Source organism: Arachis hypogaea, chromosome 5 (assembly GCF_003086295.3).
Source record: "Arachis hypogaea cultivar Tifrunner chromosome 5, arahy.Tifrunner.gnm2.J5K5, whole genome shotgun sequence".
NCBI classification, from domain to species: Eukaryota; Viridiplantae; Streptophyta; class Magnoliopsida; order Fabales; family Fabaceae; genus Arachis; species Arachis hypogaea.
The window spans coordinates 41,671,443-41,697,165 of NC_092040.1; the positions used below are offsets into that span (position 1 = coordinate 41,671,443).

The window sequence follows — 25,723 nt, forward strand, 5'->3', positions numbered from 1 at the left end:
ATTATTGTAGAGAGCAATGTTGCATCTTCTACGTCCATCTTATGATGTTTTGAGTTGCTGAAAATTTTACAAACTCGTACTTCTCTCTGTAATTCAAGATGTGGCAATTTTATGGAATGATCTGATACAATTTGATTGTTGGCATAATATGCTAGTACAAGTTTGTTTAGCACTATTGTTCGGTATTCACAACAATTATGGTTTATGCTAGTTTTTGGGTGTAGTAGTATTTCTTAGATCTCATGCTTCTGGAAATTGTCTTCTACATTTCTAAATGTTTTGTTGAATTAGTTTGTCTTCTTTCTCCATCATCCAGGGTGCTGGTGGAAGGCCTGGCTTTGGTCGAGGTGCTGGCAGTTTTGGAGGTGGTGCTCCAACAAGCTCAAACGCTCCTTAAATGCTTTTGACATTTGTCCTTTTTTGCTGTTAGATGGCGATAGTAGTTTTCTATCCAAAAATTGGATGTTTCATCTGTTATTTTATATACATTTTGTTATTTATGTACTTAAGATTTTGATTTGAGTGTTTTTGATAATTAGAATGAGTAACTTAATTTCATGCTTCATTATGGGACTATTGTTTGGATATTATAATTGATTTTTCAGATACAATGGTGCTCATACCCTGGGTCAAGCTGTCTGACCCGGGATGTTTAGCGACAAGCCGACCGACCTCTTCAGGCCAGACTATCCGAGCTCTTCTCAAAAAGCTTGGCCAAATCGCCAAAGGAGCCCAAAGCAGGCCCAAAACGAAGGAACACAGCCCAATCTAAAGGCAGCTAAAGCCCAGAAAAATAAAGGCGGTTCCACTAAAGATAAGATGGCTTCACTCAAAGATAAGATAAGATAAGATAAGATAACTATCTTATCTCCAGAGAGGTCACTCCTCACCATTATAAATATACTGGAGCACCCAGGTATAACTCATACTCTGATTCTACTCAATACCTGCTTAATACCCTTGCTAACTTAAGCATCAGAGTCCCTTGCAGGTACCCCCAGCCTTCAGTGACAAAGGATCAGCAGCACTCTCAGTTCCACAAGTCGGACACACCAGCTCTGGCCGCTATACACCTGCCGGACACGTCGGCTCCGACCAACATAGAAGATCTCGACCGAGATCGACCTACAGTTTCAGGTAACCCTCAGAACATTGGCGCCGTTGCCGGAGAACTTGGAAGTCATCCCACCACCATGGCGGACAACCATGACAACGACCACGTTTCAGATCTAGAGGATAGAACGCCGCACAAAAATGCGGACACTATACCAAAGGATACTCCTCAACTTAACAACGAAAAGGATTCTCCAAATGCGGGATCCATGGAGGCGCTTCGAGACCATTTAAAACAACTGGAAAAAGAAACCCTACATCAACGAAAGGCTGAGAAAGACCTACAAAGGGAGATAAAGCGACGCCGAAAATTGGAGGACAAACTCCTAAAACTCGAAGCCGATCTCAAGGTCAAAGCTAATCGATCCTCTCATGAGGATAGCTCCTGCAAGGACCAAGATCTATTCACCAAAGAGATCATGAAAGCTAAAGGTCCCAAAGGACTTCAAAGCACCAGACATGACTCCGTACGACGGCACATCAGATCCAAGCTATCATCTTAGCAATTTCAGAAGCAGGATGTATCTCACGGAGGCCTCAGATGCAATTCGTTATTCTCCATTCAGAGGGACAAAGCCAAACACGCACCGAGCCTATTAGGAATCAAGTAAGGAGATCGAGAGAAGCCTTCGCAACTACGTGGAAAGATTCAATAAAACATGTCTGGGCATACAAAGTCTGCCAACAGAAGCAGCTATCAGGGGCCTCATCAATGGTCTACGAGAAGGACCTTTTAGCCACTCAATATCCAAGAAGCACCCAAACATCTCTAAACGAGGTACAAGAACGAGTAGAGAAGTACATCAATATGGAAGAAAACTCTCGACTAGGAGAGATCTCAAAAATCGAACATTCCTACTCCTCTCGAGATAAGGATAAAGAGTCCAAGAAAAAAGAAGATCAACATGGAGAGAAGCCTAGAAAATACCACAATTACACCCCTTCGGGTGTCTCTTGTGGATGTCTACCGAGAAATATGCAATACTGAGAAGATCCCACCACCTCGTCCAATCCAAAACCAAAGAGGTCGAACGCGTTGAGGGTCCACCTCACACCGAAGAGGTCGAACGAGTTGAGTTGAAGGTCCACATCACACCGAAGAGGTCGGACGCGTTGAAGGTCCACCTCACACCGAAGAGGTCGGACACATTGAAGGTCCACCTCACACTAAAGAGGTCGGACGCGTTGAAGGTCCACCTCACACCAAAGAGGTCAGACAAGTTGAAGGTCCACCTCACACCAAAGAGGTCGGACAAGTCGAACGGCTCACACCAAAGAGGTCGAACGAGTTGAACGTCCACCTCACACCCCTGAGAGACATGTTCATGGAGGATTCGCAGGAGGAAGGATCTCTAAATCATCTCAAAGGACACCTCAAAGAGGTATATTAAGGAAGGGAGAGAGGTTTGAATAGGACTACGGGGTGCAAACAAGCCTTCTGAGATTTTGAAAATTCTTGGGGCAACCACCCATTCTTACCCAACCAAGGGAAAGTGAAAAGCTCATATTATACCTCGTAGTGGGAAGTCTGGCAATAGCCTCATCACTAGTTGAAGAAGACAAAAGTGGGCAACAACCCGTCTACTTCATCATCAAGGCTCTATAAGGGGCCGAACTAAACTATCAAGAGATAGAGCAGTTCGCCTACGCCCTCATACTCACCTCTCGATGACTCCACCTATACTTTCAAGCTCACGCTATCAGAGTTCAGACCAACCAGCCCATAGAAGGCATCCTACAGAAAACAGACTTAACAGGAAGAATTCTACAGTGGGCAGTCAAGTTATCCGAAATCGATCTTCGACATAAAGCTCAGATAGCCATCAAATCACAGTATCTGGCCGACTTTATTACAGAGTACACTGACACCCCGGAAAATCCTACAAAATGGAAACTCTACATGGACGACTCTTCAAACGAAACTGGGAGTGGTGCAGGCGTAATTATATAAAGCGATTAGGGAAGCCAAATCAAGCTAAATGACCAAGCTAAATACGAGGCACTACTCGCTGGTTTAAGGCTAGCTAAGAAGGTAGGAGCTCACCATGGCCAGTGATTCACAAGTAATCACCTCACAAATAGAAGGGAGCAACCAAGCTGAGAATCCCACCATGAAAAAATACCTCGAGTAATTCGGGGGACCCTGGACAAAACTAGAGAACAGCTCAGACAATTCGGGGGACCCTGGACAAAAACAGAAAACAGCTCGGGCATTTCGGGGAATATGAAGTCCGACACATACCTCGGGAGCAGAATGCCCGAGCTGATACACTTTCAAAATCAGCCAGTACCAACAGCTCGGACAATTCGGGGAATATGAAGTCCGACACATACCTCGGGAGCAGAATGCCCAAGCTGATGCACTTTCAAAATCAGCCAACACCAAACCAGGGGGCAATAATAGAAGCCTCATCCAGGCTACATTACAAGACCACAACAAGGAAGGAAACAAATCCTCTCCTCAGAGTCTGACGACACCAGCTCATAATTCTTCTCCTCATCCTTATCCCTACAAATTCTACGGAACCTCCTAAGTCACACACAGTACTCAAGGTCAGCCACAGTAACACGCATTAAAACTATGGAATCCAGTCAATCAGACATGCCATCTAGGATCTTAGTAGACATCTCAGCAATATTTTTTCAAGAAGACATAGGTCAACCATGGGGTTATTACCAAACAACTCAGACAAATAAGGAAACAACTCGGACAATAACAGCAAATATCAGATGTCAGATACAGCAGTAAAAGAGAAACTCCAGGACTCACACGAAAGTCCAGGGGCACCCTTTGGAGGCAACAACAGGGCAAGAACACAGAGAAGAGAAGCCGACAATCTATACCTAAACAGTCCGAACACCTCTCAGACAAAAGATCAAAACAAAAGCTAGAACTTTTATACAAAAGGAGTCAGGCAACGATGAAAAGAAACAGGAACAGCAACAAAACCCTAAAAGCCCACATTCTTCTCAAAGGAGAATGACAAAAGAAAAGTCATAACAAACGATCAAAGACGCAAGTTTTTTGCAGAATGAACCAAAGTTCTTCAGAGCAAAAACTCAACTATAAAGTCAAAGCTTTACATCAAAAACATAGCCCCCCACCAGAAGAGCTCCAACAAGTCCTATGGGCATATCGGACAACTCCACACTCCACCACAAAGGAATCACCTTTCCGATTAGCTTACAGAATGGAGGCAATGATCCCAGTGGAGGTCGAAGAAGGATCGCCCAGACTGATCCACAATAGTGAAGAGGCCAAACTCCCAACTTCAAAAGGAAGAACTCGACCTACTTCCAGAAATCTGAGAAAGAGCTCGGACCAAGGAAGAGGTGTTAAAACGTCAAATGACCTCAAGATACAATCGGAAGGTAACCTAGCAACGACGATCTCATCCTAATCTGAAATGACATCAGAATAGGTCGGTCAGGAGAAGAGAAGCTAGCAGCCAACTGGAAAGGATCATACCAAGTTGTTCAGAAGAACTGGGGAAAGGTTACTACAAAGTGTCCAACCTCGAGGGGTAAGAACTACCAAGGTCATGGCATGCCTGCAAAGGGCGCCAGGCCGAGATCCAAAAAGATTGCCCGACCTAGAAAGGTAAGTACTAACATGTACACACTCTTATCTTCATTTTATTAAAAAATTGCAGATTTCCTAAAAAGTTTCCTACCAAGACGCCCAACTACGGTAGGTCGGCAAGGTGAACACCAGATTCACCGCCCGATCACGACAAAGTCGGCAAGATGAAAACCAAATTCATCATCCGATTACAAAGCGACAAGTCGGCAAGGTGAAAACCAACTTCACCGCCCGACCACGATGAAAACCGAATTCATCGTTTGATTTTGACAAAGGTCGACAAAGTGAAAACCAAAATTTACTGCTCTACAAACTCCCAAGACGCATTAATCTGAAGCATTCATCGTCCGATTATAAAGCAACAGATCGACAGAAAGTGAAGAACAGATTCACTGTACGATCTCGATAGGAATGATCGTCCGACAAAGGTGAAAACGCGATTCACCTAAAGGACGATCAAATCAGGACAGAAACCACCATCTACGAATCGGCAAAGATGAACACAGAATAATGCAAGAAGTTATCGAAAGTGATCCCAAAAAGAACCTGACGAGGTCTTATGGATTGGTATATAATAACTTAAAAAGACTGGCTGACACTAAAAAGTCGGACCAAGTCAACCCAAGTTATCAGCGAATCCCTGGAAAGAGGTCTGGCCAACCCTATTAAAGAGGAATTGCTATAACTTAGAAGAGATCGACCTAACGAAGTCGGTCTCCTACAAGACAAGTTACAAAAGTAATCCCTGAAAGAGACCTAACAAAGGTCCAAGTAAGAGGATTACAAAAATAACTTAGAAGAGATCGACCTAACGAAGTCGATCTCCTACAAAACAAGTTATAAAAGTAATCCCCGAAAGAGACCTGAACAAGGTCCAAGAAAGAGGATTACAGAAATAACTTAGGAGGACCCGACATGACAAAGTCGGCCCAAGCGACAAAAGTTATAAAAGTAATCCCTGAAAGAGACTTGAACAAGGTCCAAAAAAGAGGATTACAGACATAACTCAGAAGAGACCGACAAGAAGAAGCCGGACCAACGAAAGCAACAGCTTGGACCGATAAGAAGAAGTCGAACCAACGAAAGCTACAGCTTGGATTGACAAGAAGAAGTCGGACCAACGAAAGCTACAGCTTGGACCGACAAGAAGAAGTCGGACCAACGAAAAACGTGCGCTAAAACAGACATAGCTCCGCCCAAAAAGCCACGGCTCCACGACAAGGCTATCAAAATTGTTCAGAATGACTAAAAAGTGTTCTACAAAAACACTAAAAGGTCGTCGGACAAATTAGCCCCAAGGACCACCTCGACCAAGCAGAAAGTGGATAAAATCAAAAATGATCAAAAGAGGTCGGACAACAAAGTACCGGCACTCTACAAAGATCCACAAAAACGGACAAAGACATCTCGCAAACGGCCAGAGGAAGGCCAGGAATGTTTTGCTAAAAGGTACGAAGTCTTGAAAAAAGACACTACTTAAAAAGCGAAAAGCACAGCCTCAAAGACAGAGCTAAAAAGTCATCCAAACAAACTATAAAAAGGTTTCCCATCGGAACACTACCTAAAAAGTTGTTGGATTATGACTAAAAAGCCTGAACAGCGAAGACAAACAAGTCGGAAGAAGGCTGAAAAGTTCCCTCAACAAAGTAAAAGGGGCAATACCAGACTCGCACAAGGAGAAACTACTCAAAGATCGACCAAAGTCAGGATGCTTGAGCACAACTTCCCCGAAGAGATCGAAACTCTGAAAGCACGGTCTCACGGAAAAGTCCGAACTCAAGCAGGGGCAAAGTCATACAGGTCGACGTCAGCTAAAGAAGAGGCGCAAGTACGACTTCAAAAAAGAACAAGCCAAAAGGTTGGGAAACAACTTAAGGCTCAAATGCGCTTAGCTAAAAAGGATATAACTCCACTCAAAGAAGGCACAATCTCAAACAGGGCTACAAACATCATCCAAGACTAAAAAAAGGTTCTATATAAAGAACACTAAAAAGTCATTGGACAAATCACTAAAAGTCCGGATATCAAGTCGCAAGGACAACTTCGACGAAGCAGAGGGTTGTCAACACAAACTTAAAGCAAGGCATGATCCAGAAGGCAAGGGTAGAAAACCCACGCTACCACTCAAAAGAGGTTGGACTGTGAAGTACCAAACCTCTAGAAAATCTACAAAGATTGCAAAGCAATGAAGAAACAAGCTAGACAGATGCTTGAGCACGACTTCCAAAAGAGATCGAAGCTCTGAAAAGCACGATCTCACGGAAAGATCGAACTCAAGCAGGGGCACTGTTCATACCCTGGGTCAAGCTGTCCGACCCGGGATGTTTAGCGACAAGCCGACCGACCTCTTCAGGTCAGACTATCCGACCTCTTCTCAAAGAGCTCGGCCAATGCCCGAGCTCTTCTCAAAGAGCTTGGCCAAATCGCCAAAGGAGCCCAAAGCAGGCCCAAAACGAAGGAACACAGCCCAATCTAAAGGCAGCTAAAGCCCAGAAAGATAAAGGCGGTTCCGCTAAAGATAAGATGACTTCACTCAAAGATAAGATAAGATAAGATAAGATAACTATCTTATCTCCAGAGAGGTCACTCCTCACCATTATAAATACACAGGAGCACCCAGGTATAACTCATACTCTGATTCTACTCAATACCTGCTTAATACCCTTGCTAACTTAAGTATCGGAGTCCCTTGCAGGTACCCCCACCCTTCAGTGATAAAGGATCAGCAGCACTCTCAGTTCCATAAGTCGGACACACTAGCTCCGGCCGCTATACACCTGCCGGACACGTCGGCTCCGACCAACACAGAAGATCTCGACCGAAATCGACCTACAGTTTCAGGTAACCCTCGAAACAAATGGCATGGTGAGAAGTGATCTAAAAGTGAGAGAAGTGGACATATAGTGCCTGTTTTAATTCTATAATCCGAATAGAAAAAGTCTGGGGTCAACAATTTTTTAATAATTTGACCAGCACTTAACTATAAAAAAAAGTGAGTGATCTTCCACCATTAGATATAATCTCACATCATTAAAAACATTATTGATGGCCAATTGATGATTACAAAATGCAAAACTTGCTAGCCCCTAGCACTCCTCGTCCGAATATTCCTTTTTATGAAAAGAGCACAATTATTACTGAAATATTAAATTAGTTTAAAATTTAAGTAAGATTATTTCAAAGTACTATGCTACTATTCTTGTTTGTTTATATCATCAAACGTTCAAATATGTATATGGAACTAGTCGACCAACCAAGCTCGAAGATCATAGAAGCTTGGGTTCTAGAGGGTTAAGTTTAATGATCCAGGCATGGTAGAACTTAGCAAACACCTCGTGATAAATTGGAGATCAAGTTGTAGTTTACGCTTTAGAATTATTGATTGACTACACTAAATTAGACTAATTCTATAATCTCTCTAATTATTTTTCGGCAGTCAAAGATGGCTAAGTACAATTACTTGTTCCATGCAATGAGTTCTACTTTGTATATTGTATTTTATACTGATTATGTGGCTTTCAAACTAGGTCAGTTGCCAGTTTCTATGGAATATCCACTATTCTAAGAGATAATGATAAGAATACGTTGGAGATTTGGTCAAATATGCATACATATGAAGATTAGTTCTTGGATGAACAGGTTTTAAATAATGTTATATTTAAAATGAGGAGGAAGGGCAGGGGGGCCCATATCATTGCATATTAAAGAGAGAGATGGAGAGGGAGGGAGCGTAGAAACAAGAGTACCAAATTTGAGAAATGGTGAGGAAAGAGAAAGAGTCAATTGGAAGTGCCGGTGCCGATGAGGGTAATATTACGGGGGTTCGCACTCACGGAGGTCGCTACGTCAAGTACAATCTGTACGGAAAATTCTTCGAACTTCCCGCCAAATATGTACCTCCTATTCGCCCCATTGGTCGAGGCGCTTATGGCCTCGTCTGGTACTCTCTTTTTCCCCTTTCTTCTTCTTCTTCCTCACTTCAATAACTAACGCAGTAGTTCTTGCTTCGTTGCAGTGCTGCTGTTAATTCAGAGACTCGGGAAGAAGTTGCCATCAAGAAGATTGCTGATGCCTTTGACAGTCTTACCAATGCCAAGAGGACTTTGAGGGAGATTCTTCTTCTTCGCCACATGGACCACGAAAATGTAATCTAATCTCTCTTCTTTCTCTTCTCATTAATAATCTTCTAATTGCTCCAATTATTTATGCATAGATCATTGCCATTAAGGATATCATTCGACCTCCTAAGAAGGACACCTTCAACGATATCTACATTGTCTCTGACTTGATGGACATTGATCTGTACCACGTTCTTCGTTCTGATCAACCTCTTAACCATGACCACTCTCAGGTTTACATTTACCCTCTCTCTAATCATCTTAATTACGCACGCATTCACAGATTTAGTTTTTGACTTCTGCTTTTTGTTCTGAAATTTTGCAGTACTTTTTATACCAGCTCTTACGGGGACTGAAATATGTGCATTCCGCTAATGTCTTGCATCGTGATCTTAAGCCTAGTAATATACTTCTCAATGCAAATTGTGACCTTAAAATTGCAGACTTTGGCCTCGCAAGGACCACATCCGAAACCGATTTCATGACTGAATATGTTGTCACCCGATGGTACCGTGCCCCTGAATTACTCCTTAACTGTTCTGATTACACCGCCGCGATTGATGTGTGGTCTGTTGGTTGCATATTTGGTGAAATTATGACTAGAGAACCTTTGTTCCCCGGGAAGGATTATGTTCATCAATTAAGGCTTATAACAGAGGTATGACTTTGATGCTTCCATTTCGAGTTATCAATTGCTGAAGCATAATATATTATTGATATTGATTACTTGTCTCTTCCATTAGTTTGTTGCTTGTTCTATAAAATGCTCATCTTGCTTAAGAAAGTGATCACAGTTGTGAATCTTGTTGCCTAATGCTAGCACTTGTTCTTTTGAGAGAAAAATAAATGCCTTTTACCTTCCCAGCATGCTTAGTATCCTCAGATAAGGCTACAGGTAGCTAAAAGCCACGCCTTTTCCAACTTGTTGCTACACCATTATGCTTATCCCTACTTTTGGGCACTGTTTGGCTGTAAAAGAGTATCAAGTTGTAGAAAAAGTATTACGCGAACTGAAAAAGTGAACATGGGAATGCTTGTTGAGACCAATGTATCATGTTTCATTGCACCAATTACCCTAATCCTTATCAAACCTTTTACTCGATTCTGGGATATTGACTGATTTTAAAGTTCCCTATCAATTGGTTGCTACATGTTGTAACATGACTAACATCACACATGTATTCTCGTCTTTGGCTTAAAGTTAATAGGTTCACCTGATGATGCCAGCCTTGGATTTCTCCGAAGTGAAAATGCCAAAAGGTATGTTAGACAGCTTCCGCAATGTAGGAAGCAAAAATTCTCTGCCAGATTCCCTAATATGTCTGCGGATGCATTGGACTTGCTAGAAAAAATGCTTATATTTGATCCCAACAAACGCATCACAGGTACTCTTTAAGATCTACCTTTCATTCAAGCCTTGATCTATGACTTGGTTGTTGAAAGTTGAAACCGATCATTTTGTAAGTTGTGTCGAATTTTGACTTATTTGCAGTTGATGAGGCACTTAGTCACCCATATCTTTCATCACTTCATGACATAAATGATGAGCCAGTTGGTCCTAGGCCATTCAGCTTTGATTTTGAGCACCCATCATACACCGTAGAGCACATGAAGGATCTTATATGGAGGGAAGCAGTGAAGTTCAATCCAGATCCTCCAGGTCCTTAGTTGGACAAAGTACAAAATTTAACACAAAAAGCTTCTTTCATCTTAGGTATGGTTCTCATGTGATCAGGTGGAAAAAGAACCAAGTCCTTGGGAGAGCATATATGCAGTATTTCTTATTTGGATGTTTAATTCTAAAGGAAGAAGCATGATGCCTCCCTGAGGAATATCGTTAGCATTTTTCAATGAATGAACCTCAGCGCGAAGAGAAAAGTTGTAGTTAAGCGAAAAAGCAAAAAGTAAATCCTTCCTACGCATATACTCCCAATTGATGCAAATTATTTCTTGACTCTTCTATATGTCATTACTTGATTATTATTGTAATTTTTTTTTCCCAATAGAAATTGATGTAAGGCTTTTTATTCTCTAAATTATTTTTCAGATCAACCTAAAATATAAGATGTTTTGTCATTGCATAGTACGATATACATATGAAATTAAACTCAGTATTGAAATCGTAAAGCTGCGACGATCATAGTTGTTGGTTCAATCTCTCGTTTTATTTTAACTTACGTGCTTGTTTTGGTTTGTATCATTCCATTCTGCGCTGCTGTAAAGCTATTAAATGAAACGAAATAAAATGAAATTGAAAGACAACCAATTGAAACTGATGAAACAATGAAGAGTATATAACTTCTATACGAGTTTGTAGAAAAATTACAACAGTAAGAACAGAATTACTGGCATTCAATTCAAGCTGATTGAGGATTTAAGATTAACATATGAGAGGGACGCACACACTGCACCGATTTTCCCCTCCAATACTAAAAAACATAAAATGAATGATGACCCGATCCCCTTTATTAGCCTCGCATACTTTTCTGACCTTTTTACATCTTCAAATGAAATTAACATATAAATATAATAGGGGATTATTCGAACCCCATAGATATAAGCACCAGTAAATATATAGCATCAATTTTCTTCTCTCAGAAGCCTCATCAATCTGTACAGAAATATCAGTTATTATCTCCAAACAAGTATCCAAGCGATGACCGTCCACCAGGAGATGATCTGATCTTTGTTGATCGACTATTCTGAATCATCATTAACATATACGTGTTACAAATAGTAATAGTAATAAATTAAGAATAAATATAATGTGAAATAGAGAGAGAGAGAAATGCTTACTGCTAAGCATTTTTCTGAATCTTGGGTAGCAAAAGGAGGAGAAGCGGCAGGTTTACGGGGCTTATTATGGCTGACGGTGACGGTGAGAGTGTCGGCGTCGGTGCCATAGGGCGGTAACAATGGAAGTATGTTCTTTCTAGGGAGAGGCTGAGGGACCGGTGTGGTGTCATCAGAGCCAAAGAGGTACCCCAAAGAGCTACGCCCACGAGCGGGGTGACCTCTATAACTCATTGTGCTCCCTCTTTAGTTATTCTGATATCTTACAATAATAATCTTCAATTCTCTACACACCCAACAAATACATATATATCATCGTAATTATCCCTATAAATAGACGCCAACTATCTTTAATCATAATCCACTGTACCCAATCCATCGTTATTTTTGTCCTCATCAATTTTAAGAGGCTGCTATGCTCTTGCATAACTGTATAAATATATTTTGTATTTAACAGAATGAAAATAGTACAAATTTTATTTATAACAAACAGTAAACGTAGATATATAATGTATCTATTAAAAGGATCCCCTTTAAGCAAGTCAAACACCAATGAATCCATTTAGTTCAACTCAATGTTCCCATGTTAGATTAAATAGATCCTATTTTTTAGATTGTTACTTTATATTAGAGACAAATTATCGTCTTTCGCTTCTTATTGGTATATAGTAATCTTAAAGCTAAAACAAACTATATAAAAATAAGGGTTATGTACGATTTTGATCTCTAACGTAGAGGTCGAAAATTTATTTTGTCTTCGACCTTTTTTCCGCTACAAAATGCTCTCTAAAATTTCAGTTTATTTAAAAATTATCCTTTGGACGAAAATGCCCTTTCTCCATTTTTTCCAAAATGCAGAAACAGAAGCAGCATGCAGAAACAGAATGCAAAAGCAGAAGCAGTAAAACAACAACAACAACAACGAAACAACAACAATTAGAAGAACAACACCAACAACAACAATGGATAATGAAATCAAAACAACAATAAAAGCAGAAGTAAAAACAAAAAAATTAAATAAAAAGGGCTGCAGCGGTGGTAGGAGCGGTGGTAGGAGAGGATGGGTTGCGACGGTGAACTGCAAATCACGAGGAGAGAAGAGATGCGATAGTGCTGGTGGATCGCGTGAAAAAAGCTGCGGCAGTAGTGGTGAGAAAACAGCGGTGGCGCGAAGATTCCCCATTCTCCATCACATGCAGCTCTTTCTTTTTTTTATTTAATAACTTTTTAATTAATGATAAAATAATAATAAAAATAAAAAATTTGGTAAAAATAATGATTTTAAAATAAAATAAAACCTTAGAAACTATTTTATAGCAAAAAAAATCTAAAACAAAATAAATTTTCAGCCTCTACTCATTTTTTTTGGACGTGTTCCTCTACTCGTACTTAACCTAAAAATAAGTTTGATAAAAGTAGCGGAGTTGGGTCATTAGAAAGTTTTGGTCCACTATTGGTATGTTTTCTTTGAGTTGGGTCATTAGAAGGAGGCCCGCCTGACCAAAAAAAGAAGCAAGCCCTTATCTCATTGATTTTATCTTGATTCTACGCCACCTGTCATACACGTGGCTTTAAAAAATTAACAGCTTGGAAACTTCAGGAAGCATCCGTTCTCCATTGTTTTGGTTGAGAAGAAACTAGACTCTCCAGTCATTCATCGATCTTAGCTTCTTGCTTCTTTGTAAGTACTCTTCTTATTCCTTTCTTTTATTTCTTTTTCTATTTCACACTTTCATTCATCTGGGTAAACAGGATTTTCCTATATTCTAATTGTATTCACTTTCATTCGGGAATCTTTGCAAAAATTTCAAAACTTGCGATTTGCTATGTTATTATTATTTATTTCAGGAACTGCAGGATAGTTAGAGAGTACTACATGCGTGGACTTACTGCACTTTTGGTACCTTCAAAATACAGATTCAACCAAATGTACCCGCTGATGAAGAATGCATCACAGGGTAGGTACAATGTCATTTGGAAACCCTATTATGTTTATCGAATTTGGTGAAATAGAATTCTGTATTTGATTGAAGCAGGTACATTTGGGAGTTCAACACCTAAAAAACAAGAAAAGAATGAATCTTGTGGGGAAATGGGGATTGCTGCCAACAAGGACATGGTTGATCCAATTGCCACCTTTAGCAGGCCTCCTCCACTCCCTCCTGTTATAGGACCATTGGTTCTTCTCACTCTGCTAGATTCATGGTGGAACCATGATGATTCCAATTGATGGATGATAGGTAATTAGGTACCCTCTACTAGTTCTTAAATAGATTAGACAGACATGTTGTGGTCTCTACTTGATGAAATACTTGGAAATGAAAATGAGTATGTTGAATGCATAGCTAAACAATCGAACCGTGATGCTCCAAAGCCTTATGTAACCGTCAAGTAGTGGAGTCACTAAAGGTGCTACAAATATATTGTATATTTTCATTATCCATCTAAGTATTGCATGAGGACTCCTTAAGAACCCTGCATCCACACCCATATATGTATATTTTTCAATGAATATGAGTATTTTGTTTAGGGTGACTGAAAGGAGATGTGAGAAATCTATTGAATGAGGACTCACTCACATTCAGCTAACTGTGGGAAGTCATCAAATAATGAAGTCAGAGTCTTCAACAGAGTCTTGTTATTTTATTGATAGAACCAAAAAAGATTAATCAGATGATGCTTCTAATATCATAAGAATTCGAATGTTACAAATTCAGCTTGCACTTTTGGTGTTACCAGAACTATGCCTCCTGGCTTGATTGGGGATTCAATTACTATTTCAGCTCTCCTGAATATACATTATTTCAGAGTGAGCACGTGATTGCACAAATTAAGACTATTAAGAGTTTGAAAATGTACCTAATGACGATGTTTTCTCCTTGTCTTGATAACTTGAAGAAGCTGCAACCTCTGGTGAATGGGATCTGTTCTTCTTTCCATTCTATCGATACCAAAAAAATCATCATCTAGCATTGGCCAATATATTTATTTATTAGGAAATAATAGGAGAAAAGTTCTAGGAATGAAAATGACCCAAGTGCCAATTAGCTGCAGCCGTAAAACCATCATCATCATCATCATCATCATGTTGTCCTTGGCATATTTGTCTAACTTTGAATTTGACATTTTTGCCCATGCTACAACTAAGCTGCTCTAAGAATTGCATCACTTCCTGCAAAACCAATACTCATTCATGGTCTTAGACTATGCAGTTTCTTTTAGGGTAAGTTAAGAGCTAACAACTACGGTTGAGAAACATACAAACCTTCTTTCCTTTGAACGGTTTGGTGAAGGCAAAGTCATAAAAACAAGCATCTCTAGATACACATTCACCCAGTTGCTTTAGCTTTTTCTCGTTGATACATATGTAGAATTCATCAACTTTTTCTGCCGGAGAGGAGTTATGCCTGTAATTGTTGGAATCTCCCTTTGATCCAATGGCAGAAATTCTACTGCTAACCCAAGATTTGCGTAGGGCAATGCTTTTGAAACTCATGCCATGCAAATTGCATGGTCTTTTGAAAGCAAGCCTCTTTGTGATATCTGAGTTTATTCCCCGACATGAGGCGCTGATTGGGAATTTGACACTAGCAATATTCATTTCTATATTTTGATTTTTGGTTACCGAGACATTACCTTGAAGAACATGTAAATATGGCCACTTAATATAATAACATACAACCACGGAAAGGAACAAAGCTTTCTCTTTCTAATAACCAAGGAATAAGTGCGTAGTTTGTTTAGCTTCTCCATCTTGTTTACTACTTTTCTTTTCTTTTCATTTCTGCCTTGACATGAAATCCAAGAATATTACCACATTCTTGGTCCCGTATGTATTAGAATCACCAGATACATTAAATACTGCTGTATGGTAACGTTTTTATTCTCTCTAATGGCACGACATAATATATCGCCTCATCTAAATTCTAATTATTCATATTACATAAACTCTGGTGCCATGCCAGCGATACCCTATGCTTGTAGCATCATAGGGTGAGTTGCTTCTCTGGTCTCTATGGAATAGAGTTGTTAGGAGGTATCTGTCTGACATGTCACGGACATATCAAAGAATATATATATATATATATATATATATATATATATATATATATATATATATATATATATATATATATTCATTCATAATGTTGGGTTGAAAGAAATGAATGCAATTATGAAAAGTCAAGATCAGATATTTGTGATACAACCACCACATAGAAGAAGACAGAGACAAAATTATAGTGTGTCCTTTTGTGTGCCCAAACAGGGGGCAGTCCTCTACCGTCCGATAACTATGTCCACATCTCAGCGTATGAAAACTGGTTGGCCAGACAAGCATGCTAAATTGCCAATTCAACAAACATCAACCAGAAACACTGATGAGAAAGTAAGATCTTTTAATCATTTTTGGTACTTGTAGTCGTGGTATTTGTCAGAAAATATTATATTGTGGACGCTATGGGGTTTGGAGTATGGTATGGCCATTCTTCAATTTTATGCCGAAAATGAAGGGGACAAAGGAGTAAAGAAGATACATTGTTTCTCCAAAGGCAATCTTAATATTATAACAATCATGTATACAAAATAAGGTCAGCTATCAAATAATATATTTATATATATACAAATAGTAAATTTTATGGTGCTTTTGTTATGGTGTCTAAATTGACTAACTTCTCTTTTAAAGTAAAAAATAAAATATTTAAAATAAAATATAAATTATGTAAAATTTATTAAATATTATTTATTTACCTTTTTTAGTATCTTAATACAAAGTAATAGGTACCATAATATTCACCTATACAAATATACAAATATATAATCTTATTTAATGACTAATTTGTTACTTATACTTAGTATTTTTTATATACTAACCATTAACGCACCCGCACGTGTTGATGCATTCAGAATTGAAGGCTGAAAACATGTCTGTCTGTCTCTGAGAAGCTGAAGCTGAAGTTGTGATGCCCTGCCGTTGAGATAAAAGGGAATCTTGAACAAGTGGCGCATATTAGCTGGCATGACCCCTAACGCCTATCACTCACACAAAAATATATTAATGCAACAAATCCAAACCCTCTATATATAAACTACTGTGATGGCATCTTCCTTCATCTTCATATCCACCATACACACTTAGCCTTCTTAGATCATTGAAAACTAAAACAATGAACAACAGGGTGAGGGTGGTTCGTGTTGCTCCGGCATACGGTGGCAACAGGTTGGGAGGGAAAAAGCCACTTCCAAAAAGAGGGCAGATCAAATCAAAGATTGCAGCGAATGCATTTCATTCCATCATCTCTGTCATCTCCAGGGCAGGAGCCTCTTCTTCATCTGCCATACATTCTCCAAGGAAATGTTGAAAATTAAATCCATTCCAAATCCATGCATAATTCAAGGATATTTCTTCACTTTCTTGCATGTTCGTATCATCGTATGTATATTGTAGCTAGGCTAGATACTAGGTAGCTACTTCATTTTCTTTTTGCTTTCGGTCACTGTAATGTCTTTTTTTTTGGAGTGTTTATGGACATAGGCCATTTCTTTGGTTTTGTGATCTCTTTCTTTTGGGGTCTCTGGGTAAAAAAACTTGGGCTTATCTAGCCCATCTCTGCATCAAAAGAATCTATATTAAGAACTATCGGGCTAAGTCCAAAAAACGGCATCGGGCTCAGGCCCCAACTAATGGACGTAATGAGATCTTCAATAAAACGTTGTACTCGTTTATGTTACAGCTAAACTTATATTTGAAGCCCCGTTATATTGTGTTAAAATAAGGACAACTAGTCCAATAAAAATGTCAAAAATATCTTCTCACGAAAATATTAGAGACACGGTGTTGTCAAGTCTAGTTTCTGGTTGTTAACTTTTTGTTGGGCGTAAAGCCTTTTTGTTAACCAAAAAAAAAATTTTCATAATAATTTTAGTTTAAAAAGTGTGACTTATTTATTTGAATAAAAATAATATTTTTATACTATATGAAAATTAAGTTTTAACATCTATTTTTTAGTAATTAAAATAAAATTCTTTATAAGATGACAATTATAAAATCTTCACTAGAGTATTCACCTAAAATAAAACGTATTTTTATAGAGAAAAAACTTGTCATTAATTTTTTTTTTAAAATATAAATGATTCTATAGAGTTAGTAATACTAGGTAAATTGTCTTTTAATTAAGTTTAACTAAATTTTTTTTAATGCATGTTGGCATGTCATTCTTCTTCCTAAGTTTCTTTTTTTTTAATGCATGTTGGCATGTCATTCTTCTTCTTCAACAAATTTTTAGTGTTCAATAAATTATTAGACTAATTTAATTGAATTTAATTATCAAAATAATTTTATTATAAAAAAATTAAAGTTGAGAGTAGTTTTTCTCTCAACAATCTATAATGAAAAATGAAAACTTATGAAGATATTTTTAATTTTTAAAAAATAAAAAATACAATCATGGTAAAATAGGCAACAATTGGAACATGTGATTAGTTCCATTGACATTCAACTGAAAAATTACGAGCATTTAATTCACGCTTTCTTACCATCCTTTCTTCCGCTTTATATGTAATGGTGGCTTGAAGCCTAGAACATTGTATTGAAATTTGAAAATGGTAAAAAGAAGCAACAGAAAAAAGTAAGAATACAATTTGACTGATCTGCGGGCCTATTTTGTCGGTGAGAATCTCAATCTGTCGTTTAATTTAGAAAAATAATATTCACGAAAGTTGTCGGTTGAAATGAAGATTGAGTTTTGCAAAGTTTAGGAAGGAGGAAAAAATGATTAGAAAGTAATTTTCAAAAGGATAAAATACAGTTAAAACTTTCCTAATAAGTGTCGTTGGTACATATTAGCTAAAAAGCTCAGAGGTTTTAAAAGGAGAAAGGAAGATATGCATGAAAAAGGTTAAAGAGAAGAATCAGTATTAAAATTTTGTTGCGTGTGATAATTAGTAAGTAATTAGCAATAAAGTAAAGGAGAGAAAATCCAAAGTGTTGAAAGGTGTGATTAGATGTCGCAGCAATAGAAAGTATTGGTTAACCAACTCCCAAAAGTAAAAACATAAAAAATAGGAAGATATGGCTATAATGTTGCACTTCAATCTGAGGACTGTAAATTTGGAAGTGCCTATTCTGACGAGTGAAGATGAGAGTAAGAGACCACATATTTCTAAAATAATTGAAAGTATATAATAGTTAGGGTTCTGCTCTGTTGTGTTCTGCTCTGCTCTGCATTGCATGATCAGTGATTGTTATCTTCATTGCAAGACAAGCACAATGAAGGATTCATCAGAAAAACTGATTTGGGATCAGAAAAGCGCACCACAGACACGAGCCTCTCCCACAGCAAAGATGATGGTGTGGACCATCCTCTTCGTTTCCCTCACCTACGTTCTCTACACCTTCAAGCTCGTAAGCACCTCCACCACCTGCACCCACGGTCCATTCTCCATCAACCGCATCTCCTCTTCTTCGTCTCCCTCCAATGCCACTGTGCATTCCCCCATCGGCTCATCCTCCCCCACCGACCTTCGCCACGTCGTGTTCGGAATCGCCGCCTCCTCCAAGCTCTGGGAGCATCGCAAGAACTACATCAAGCTGTGGTACAAGCCCAAGTTGATGAGAGGGGTGGTCTGGCTCGACGACCGAGTCAAGACCCACCGCAAAGAAGGCCTACCGCCGGTGAAGATCTCCACCGACACCTCCAACTTCCCTTACACCAACAAGCTGGGCCACCGCTCCGCCCTCCGAATATCGCGGATCGTGACGGAGACTCTCCGCCTGGGCCTGAAGGACGTCCGGTGGTTCGTGATGGGGGACGACGACACCGTCTTCGTCACGGAGAACCTTCTCAGAATTCTTCGGAAATACGACCACAACCAATACTATTACATCGGTAGCTTGTCGGAGAGCCACTTGCAGAACATATTCTTCTCTTACGGCATGGCGTACGGCGGCGGCGGCTTCGCCATCAGCTACCCTCTTGCGAAGGCTCTGCAGAAGATGCAAGACCGATGCATTAAACGTTACCCTGCTCTGTACGGCTCAGATGACAGAATGCAAGCTTGTATGGCGGAACTCGGTGTTCCACTCACAAAAGAAATCGGTTTTCATCAATACGACGTGTATGGGAACCTCTTCGGGCTTCTTGCCGCACACCCTGTGACGCCATTGGTATCACTCCACCACCTGGACGTTGTTGAGCCAATATTTCCCAACGCCACTCGGGTGGAAGCTCTGAAACGCCTCACCATTCCCATGAAGCTTGATTCCGCCGCCCTCATCCAGCAATCCATCTGCTACGACAAGAACAGCCGCTGGACTGTTTCCGTTTCTTGGGGGTTCGCCGTTCAGATATTCCGCGGCATGTTCTCGGCACGCGAAATGGAGATGCCTTCTAGAACCTTCTTGAATTGGTATAGGAGGGCGGACTACACTGCCTATGCTTTCAACACGCGTCCCGTTAGCAGAAACCCGTGTCAGAAGCCATTTGTTTTCTATTTCTCCAAAGCCACATTCAATTCCACACAGCAACTCACTCTCACTCGATACGAAAGACACCGTGTCCCTCATCCTGAGTGCCGCTGGAGGATGCCTGACCCTTCTGCTATCGACAATGTCATCGTCTACAAGAAACCGGACCCCCATCTTTGGGATAGAGTAAGCATTCTTCTATTACTTACTAATTACATTCAAAACTCACCAAACTTTCATTCTTTTATTTTATATATTATTTGAATTTCAGGCGCCTAGGAGAAACTGTTGCAGGGTCATCAAGTCCAACCACCAAGGAACAATGGTCATTGATGTGGGTGTATGTAAGAGCGGTGAGGTTACCGAAATTTAATCACCCTAATCACCTTACTAATTTATATTAGGGTGGGACATTCTTATGCAGCAGCAGCTTCTTGTCCATATTCTTAGGGCTAATTTCTTTATATTTGTATTCATTATTGGGCTTCAACGTTTAGTTTTCTTCTTCCTTTTTCTTCCTCTTTTTTTTTTTTTTTTTTAATCTGGAGCTCACTGAAATTGAGTGGGTTGTGGAAGGAAAGGTAGGTGTAAGGGGAAAAAAAGGATTTGCAGTTTATTACTGTGTCATTTATTTTTGCTTACAATTGTGTATTTTAATTTAATCAATAATGAAGATGGGATAACAGAGATGTTCAATTTGTAAACTGAACCCGAGAGAATCTTCAGACTTCACCACACTATGCATGCGTGCATGTATGAATTTGAGTGTAACACTCAGCAGTAGTACATATTAGAAAGTGAAATAAAGAATTATAGATGATGTATACTTGCCAATCTTAACTAAGGCCCAATTTAGATAAAGGAATGACTATCTTGAACAACTTGAACAATCATCAATCAAATAAAAATACATTATACTCTAATTTAATACTATTAATTAAATTTATTTTTTTAACTCTATTAATTCACATTATTCACACATTGTTCAAAAAAATTATTGGTTATCAATACTTTTCTCTTAGATAAATAGCTTAATTAATCTTTTTTTGAAAAATAATTTATATAATAAATGGCAAAAAAATATAGGTAGATAATGAAAATGCTAAATAATGTGAATAATAAATATATTGGATGTTCATTTTATTAGGTGTACGGATAGTTATTCTAATATTAAAATTTAGGTAGGTAATTTGGAGGTGTAGTGTGTTTTGATTTTATTGGTGGTTGTTCATGTTGTTCAAGAAAGTTATTAATTGCCTAATATATCCTAAATGACTATATTAAAAGTAGCTTATAAATAAGTTATTTTGTGTTTGTAATTTTAGTTTTAAAAGTGCTTATTTCATAGAAATGTGATAAAAATCAGTATTATTACGAGAGAGGAGTCATTTTTTAACTTCTCTATAAGCTCTTAAATAGTTTTTTAGAAAGCTGCAATTTGATTTTGAAAATTGTACCGGATATTAATATTGCTACTTTTTATAAGTCAAAAGTTTAAAAAAATTATTTTTGAAACTTCTCAAACTAGCCCTAACTGGATTTTGCTAAATAAACAATGATTTTTGTGAATAATGTGAATAATAAGCTCTAAAATTGATCAAATAAAGTAAAAACACACTACAATCCTAAATTACTTACCTAAATATTAATATTAAGATAACTATTCACACACCTAATAAATTGAACATCCAATAATCTATTGTTCATATTATTTAATATTTTCAGTGTGTTCCTATACTTTTCTTAACTAAAAATGTTGCTACAACAGAAAAAGCTCTGGTGCTGGAAATAGACACTTTCTTTGATAGAAAGCAAGTTAGGGGAAATACTTATTTTAGTGTTTGTTTGGATTGTTCTTTTAGTAAAAAAATATTTTTTTTAAAATAAAGTATTTTTATTCAATTTAAAATCTATTTAGATAGGATTTTTAAAAAAATTATAAAAAAGATATTTTTAATATTTGAAATTTTTTTTAAAAAAATTATTTAAATATAAAATAACTTTTATTTATTAAAATTTTTTTTTCAAAAATCAATCTAAACTAACTCTTATTTTGTTATATCTTTTTCATTATGATGTTCTATTCTTAATTAGTTTATCTTCCATGAAAAGAGCTTTTTATGCTGGAAAAAGCATATTGAGGAGTTTAAAAGACTAATTTATAGTTGAACTCATTCATCCACAACAATTCAATATTCTTAATTTATTAATAAATTAATTGTCTTCCATATTAGATTTTAAATTTAAATTAAAAAATCGAATAAAACTATCTTCAAACAGATACGCATTTTCCATTGAAATGGAACAAAATAAGTTATGAGAAATCAGAACTCACAAGAAATTCTCCATCAAAATTTATATTTCTAGAAAAATGTTATATGTATTTTTTTTATATGTCTTTCACTTTTAGCATTAAAATAAAAGTGAAAAAAATAATTTTTATTTTTTATACTATAAAATGATATTAAAATAGGATAAATATAATTTCTCTTATTTCTGATGCTAAAATTATTTTTTTTTATTTTGTATCTCAACACGCTAATAACTAAATTATTATAAATTTAAGTTTTGTTTAAAAATTTGGTTCTAGTAAATAACAAGTGAGTTGATGATCAATCAATAAATCCAAATTTATTATGGTACAATAATATTACAATGTGAATGCAGCATGTCATTTACCCCTTCTCTCACTCATTTTGGATTGACACAAGCACAGAAACAGTCACCAACAACTGCTTATTATCCTTATTATCCTCCGTAATCCTTTTGCGGCACATGCGCACTTCACATTAATAATGATGCATGGAAGCTAATAAGCTAAGCGAGGCGATAAGGTGATGATGAACGAAGAAATATATGGCTTTTGTATCATCAAAATTTGTCACGTGTATCGTACTCAAACACGTCCAGGTATAGAAGAGGATAACTCTTTACTGCCATGCATCGTGGAAAGAATATAAGAATATAAATCCATCTTCTTCATTCGTTTCTTCTCCCATCACGTGAATCCTAATTAAAATACAGACAACGCAAACGTTTAAAATTGGATTTCTGCATTTCCACTTTATTTGCTTCCTTCTTCCAATTTGCAGCTGAGTAATGAATGCATTTGGGGACCAATCCTCATGCAATACTACCTACAAATTAAGTTAATAGCTAGAGTTTCTCTGATTCATTCATTGCATTATTGTTAATTACGTTGTAATATCTATTACCTAAACCATTTTTTCAAAACAGATGTAGACAATCAAAATAAAAATTACTTTAATTTGTTAGTTATTTAATGTATAACTGTAATTAATTGTAGAAAAAAATACATAAGGAGTACATAAAGAGTACATAAGGTATAACCACTAAACAAACGTTTTTAGTTTTTCATTTTTGAACTTTTAATATCTGAATTTAGTTTTGTAATAAATGGAAAGAGATTCTGCTTCAGATTTGTTCAACATTGGCTTAGAAAATGGCAATTGAAACGTGTGATGAATCAAAACAATGTACAATCATGGTGTTGGAATCTTTCAATTCAGATAATTACTAATATCCACACAAATTTTATAATGAAGAATATAATGGCAGGGCAATACACAAGTTTGCTTTGATGAAATGCAAAAGTGCCAAAGGAGAATTGAATAATTAACAGAAACTTTTTTCCAAAGCCTATCACTTTCGTGCTCAGAGTCTTAGCTGTATGTTCCGGTGGCTGTTTGCAATTGATTCAAGCATAGCATACTTAACAGTGAAAGATTTCTTGGAGGGTGGTCCTCTATCTCAAACTATTATTTTTTCTGTTGGTTAAATAACAGTCAAAATTACTACTGCTCTTATACGCAAACAAAAATAATTGTTGTATCTCAAACTTAGGTACCTGACATATATTACTTTATTTAAGCTCAAAACTACTTCAATAGGGTCTGCTATATGAGGAGGGATATCCAGGTCCTGACATCTCTGCTCTGCCCTATTTACAACCAATGCTAATATTGATTAAAATAACTTATCTCATCTTAATATGATGTTTTTAACTCTTTTTATATTAATTCATATTTGTAATTCAAATGATATAGTTTATAATTTAATGTATTTTTTCTTTGAAAATTAAGAATAAAAGAAGATACAATTAATTAATTACCTTTATGAATTTTTTTAAGTTATTATTTTCTCCCCTTATAATTTTATATTTTATAATAGTGAAATGTCCACCCAAAAATAAAATATATTACACACAGAATAAAAAAGGTGAAAAAGTCTTAATATCGATGAAAATAAAATAAAAGATAATGAGTATATATTTTTGTTTTTTATTGTATTTTTTTAATTTAATAGAATTTTAAAGTGAATATTATAAAGTTGATAATTGAGAACTGTTGAGTGATTTGATAGATTTGACTGAATTGTCATCTAACGATTTTTGACTATCAATTTTACATGAAGATAACTGTGTATATGTATTTCTGTAAGTAAAGTTAGTATTGTTGAGTTAAGAAATTAACTAAATTAATAAGTGATGACAAACATTATTGTTGGGCAAAACAAATAATTAGTGTTGATCAATTATAATTGCGTATCATTAACTATCTATAATATATTGCAGGCCAATATGTGAATTACAGCCCAAATGAAATGAGAAATAAAACAAGGCTGACGGGCCAACAATATAAACAAAGTCCATAAAGAAACAAAGCTGAAGAAATCAGAACGGGCCAAGCATATCACTACCCGATCCAAGCCCGATTTTATTTCAAGCAATTCCCTCCATCTTGCTCTTACCAAAGCAACGCTCCTCTCTCTGTTGTCCTAGTCAAATCAAAGTTTCAGAAAAGTAAGAGAAAGAGAAAGAGCTTCTTCCACACGCCATTCACAGAAGAAGAAAGAAAGAGAAAAATCAAGCTTGAGAGGCCGAAGTCTAATCATCCAGAATAAACCAAATCAAGCTTAGGTCAAGATTAAAAGTAAACTATTTCTTCTTCCATGCATCAGATCTTCTTTTCTTCCTCCCAACTCTCTGCAAGTCCGAAAATGGCATACAAGGGAAGTAGCCTTCATCCCCAATCTGCTGTGTATCCATGGTCTTAAACATGACTTGGGGATCAAGTTGGTTTTCAAGGGTCCAGATTAAGTTGACCACTAGAAGAGTTTTGTGGTTGTTGCGTTATGACTTTCGGCCAAGATGAAGGAGTCAGAAGAAAAAGTTTCTACTCTAAGGTTTAAGGAGAAAAAGTGAATTTGGGGGTTGGTGAAACTCAAGGCTCAAGGTGTTGACCTTGGAAGAAGAACCAAGCAACATGCAAGGAGATAAAAGAAGTTTGCTGTTCATTCAGAAAGTAAGGAGAGTTAACCAGAGTATTGAGGTTTTGTTCTAAGAAGTGTTCTTTGAGAAAGTTCAACTAACTAGACAGTGTATCCTAATCAAAGGTGCATTCTGCCAGTATGAAGAACTGAATCAGAGGCTTGCTACTCTGCTTTTCGCATAGCACAAAGGCTGTTGATGAAGTCAATCTCCTTCATGTTTTACTGATTGTAATGTATTTTTCTATGTTTATCTTTCTGTAATTTCTTGTGAGAAAAGGCATTGTGAGAAAGCTCAAGTAAAAGCCATGAGTGGAAAAAGGTTGAGTGATACACTTGAGAGAAAAGCCTAGAGTTATTTTC

At 37.3% G+C, this 25,723-nt stretch overlaps 3 protein-coding genes, 1 long non-coding RNA gene and 1 other non-coding gene across 5 annotated transcripts; 3 read left to right on the forward strand and 2 right to left on the reverse strand.

Moving 5' to 3' along the window:
• Nucleotides 1–8,228: 8,228 nt before the first annotated feature.
• LOC112801454 (mitogen-activated protein kinase homolog MMK2) lies at nt 8,229–10,890 on the forward strand. The gene is made up of 6 exons (XM_025844189.3): nt 8,229–8,636; nt 8,712–8,841; nt 8,910–9,047; nt 9,140–9,472; nt 10,016–10,199; nt 10,307–10,890. Exons 1-6 carry the CDS (start codon nt 8,455–8,457, stop codon nt 10,480–10,482), a joined length of 1,143 nt encoding a protein of 380 aa, XP_025699974.1. The 5' UTR covers nt 8,229–8,454; the 3' UTR covers nt 10,483–10,890.
• A 190-nt stretch (nt 10,891–11,080) lies between these two features.
• Nucleotides 11,081–12,012, reverse strand: LOC112801455 (uncharacterized). Its single transcript, XR_011882099.1, has 2 exons — nt 11,611–12,012; nt 11,081–11,516 (listed from the first exon to the last, which is right to left on the reverse strand). It is a non-coding gene; the product is annotated as an uncharacterized protein (transcript).
• Nucleotides 12,013–13,156: 1,144 nt separating this feature from the next.
• LOC140184695 (uncharacterized) lies at nt 13,157–14,080 on the forward strand. The gene is made up of 3 exons (XR_011882100.1): nt 13,157–13,288; nt 13,456–13,565; nt 13,644–14,080. It is a non-coding gene; the product is annotated as an uncharacterized lncRNA (long non-coding RNA).
• Nucleotides 13,608–15,665, reverse strand: LOC112801456 (uncharacterized). Its single transcript, XM_072237205.1, has 6 exons — nt 14,873–15,665; nt 14,641–14,779; nt 14,467–14,548; nt 14,344–14,395; nt 14,187–14,241; nt 13,608–14,082 (listed from the first exon to the last, which is right to left on the reverse strand). Exons 1-6 carry the CDS (start codon nt 15,206–15,208, stop codon nt 13,904–13,906), a joined length of 843 nt encoding a protein of 280 aa, XP_072093306.1. The 5' UTR covers nt 15,209–15,665; the 3' UTR covers nt 13,608–13,903.
• Nucleotides 15,666–18,473: 2,808 nt separating this feature from the next.
• On the forward strand, nt 18,474–20,775 carry LOC112801458 (uncharacterized). Its single transcript, XM_025844193.3, has 2 exons — nt 18,474–20,257; nt 20,343–20,775. The coding sequence occupies exons 1-2, from the start codon at nt 18,836–18,838 to the stop codon at nt 20,442–20,444; spliced, it is 1,524 nt and encodes a 507-aa protein (XP_025699978.1). The 5' UTR covers nt 18,474–18,835; the 3' UTR covers nt 20,445–20,775.
• Nucleotides 20,776–25,723: the final 4,948 nt, after the last annotated feature.

Excerpts from the sequence above, each read along its gene's own strand:
- LOC112801454 (XM_025844189.3), top strand. The coding sequence starts at position 8,455 with ATGGTGAGGAAAGAGAAAGAGTCAATTGGAAGTGCCGGTGCCGATGAG. Across the intron at positions 8,637-8,711 it reads GGCGCTTATGGCCTCGTCTG|TGCTGCTGTTAATTCAGAGA; the intron begins GTACTCTCTTTT and ends GCTTCGTTGCAG. Across the intron at positions 9,473-10,015 it reads AATTAAGGCTTATAACAGAG|TTAATAGGTTCACCTGATGA; the intron begins GTATGACTTTGA and ends TTTGGCTTAAAG.
- LOC112801456 (XM_072237205.1), bottom strand. The coding sequence starts at position 15,208 with ATGAATATTGCTAGTGTCAAATTCCCAATCAGCGCCTCATGTCGGGGA. Across the intron at positions 14,780-14,872 it reads AACCGTTCAAAGGAAAGAAG|GAAGTGATGCAATTCTTAGA; the intron begins GTTTGTATGTTT and ends TTGGTTTTGCAG. Across the intron at positions 14,396-14,466 it reads GGAGAAAACATCGTCATTAG|GAGAGCTGAAATAGTAATTG; the intron begins GTACATTTTCAA and ends ATGTATATTCAG.
- LOC112801458 (XM_025844193.3), top strand. The coding sequence starts at position 18,836 with ATGATCAGTGATTGTTATCTTCATTGCAAGACAAGCACAATGAAGGAT. Across the intron at positions 20,258-20,342 it reads ACCCCCATCTTTGGGATAGA|GCGCCTAGGAGAAACTGTTG; the intron begins GTAAGCATTCTT and ends TTTGAATTTCAG.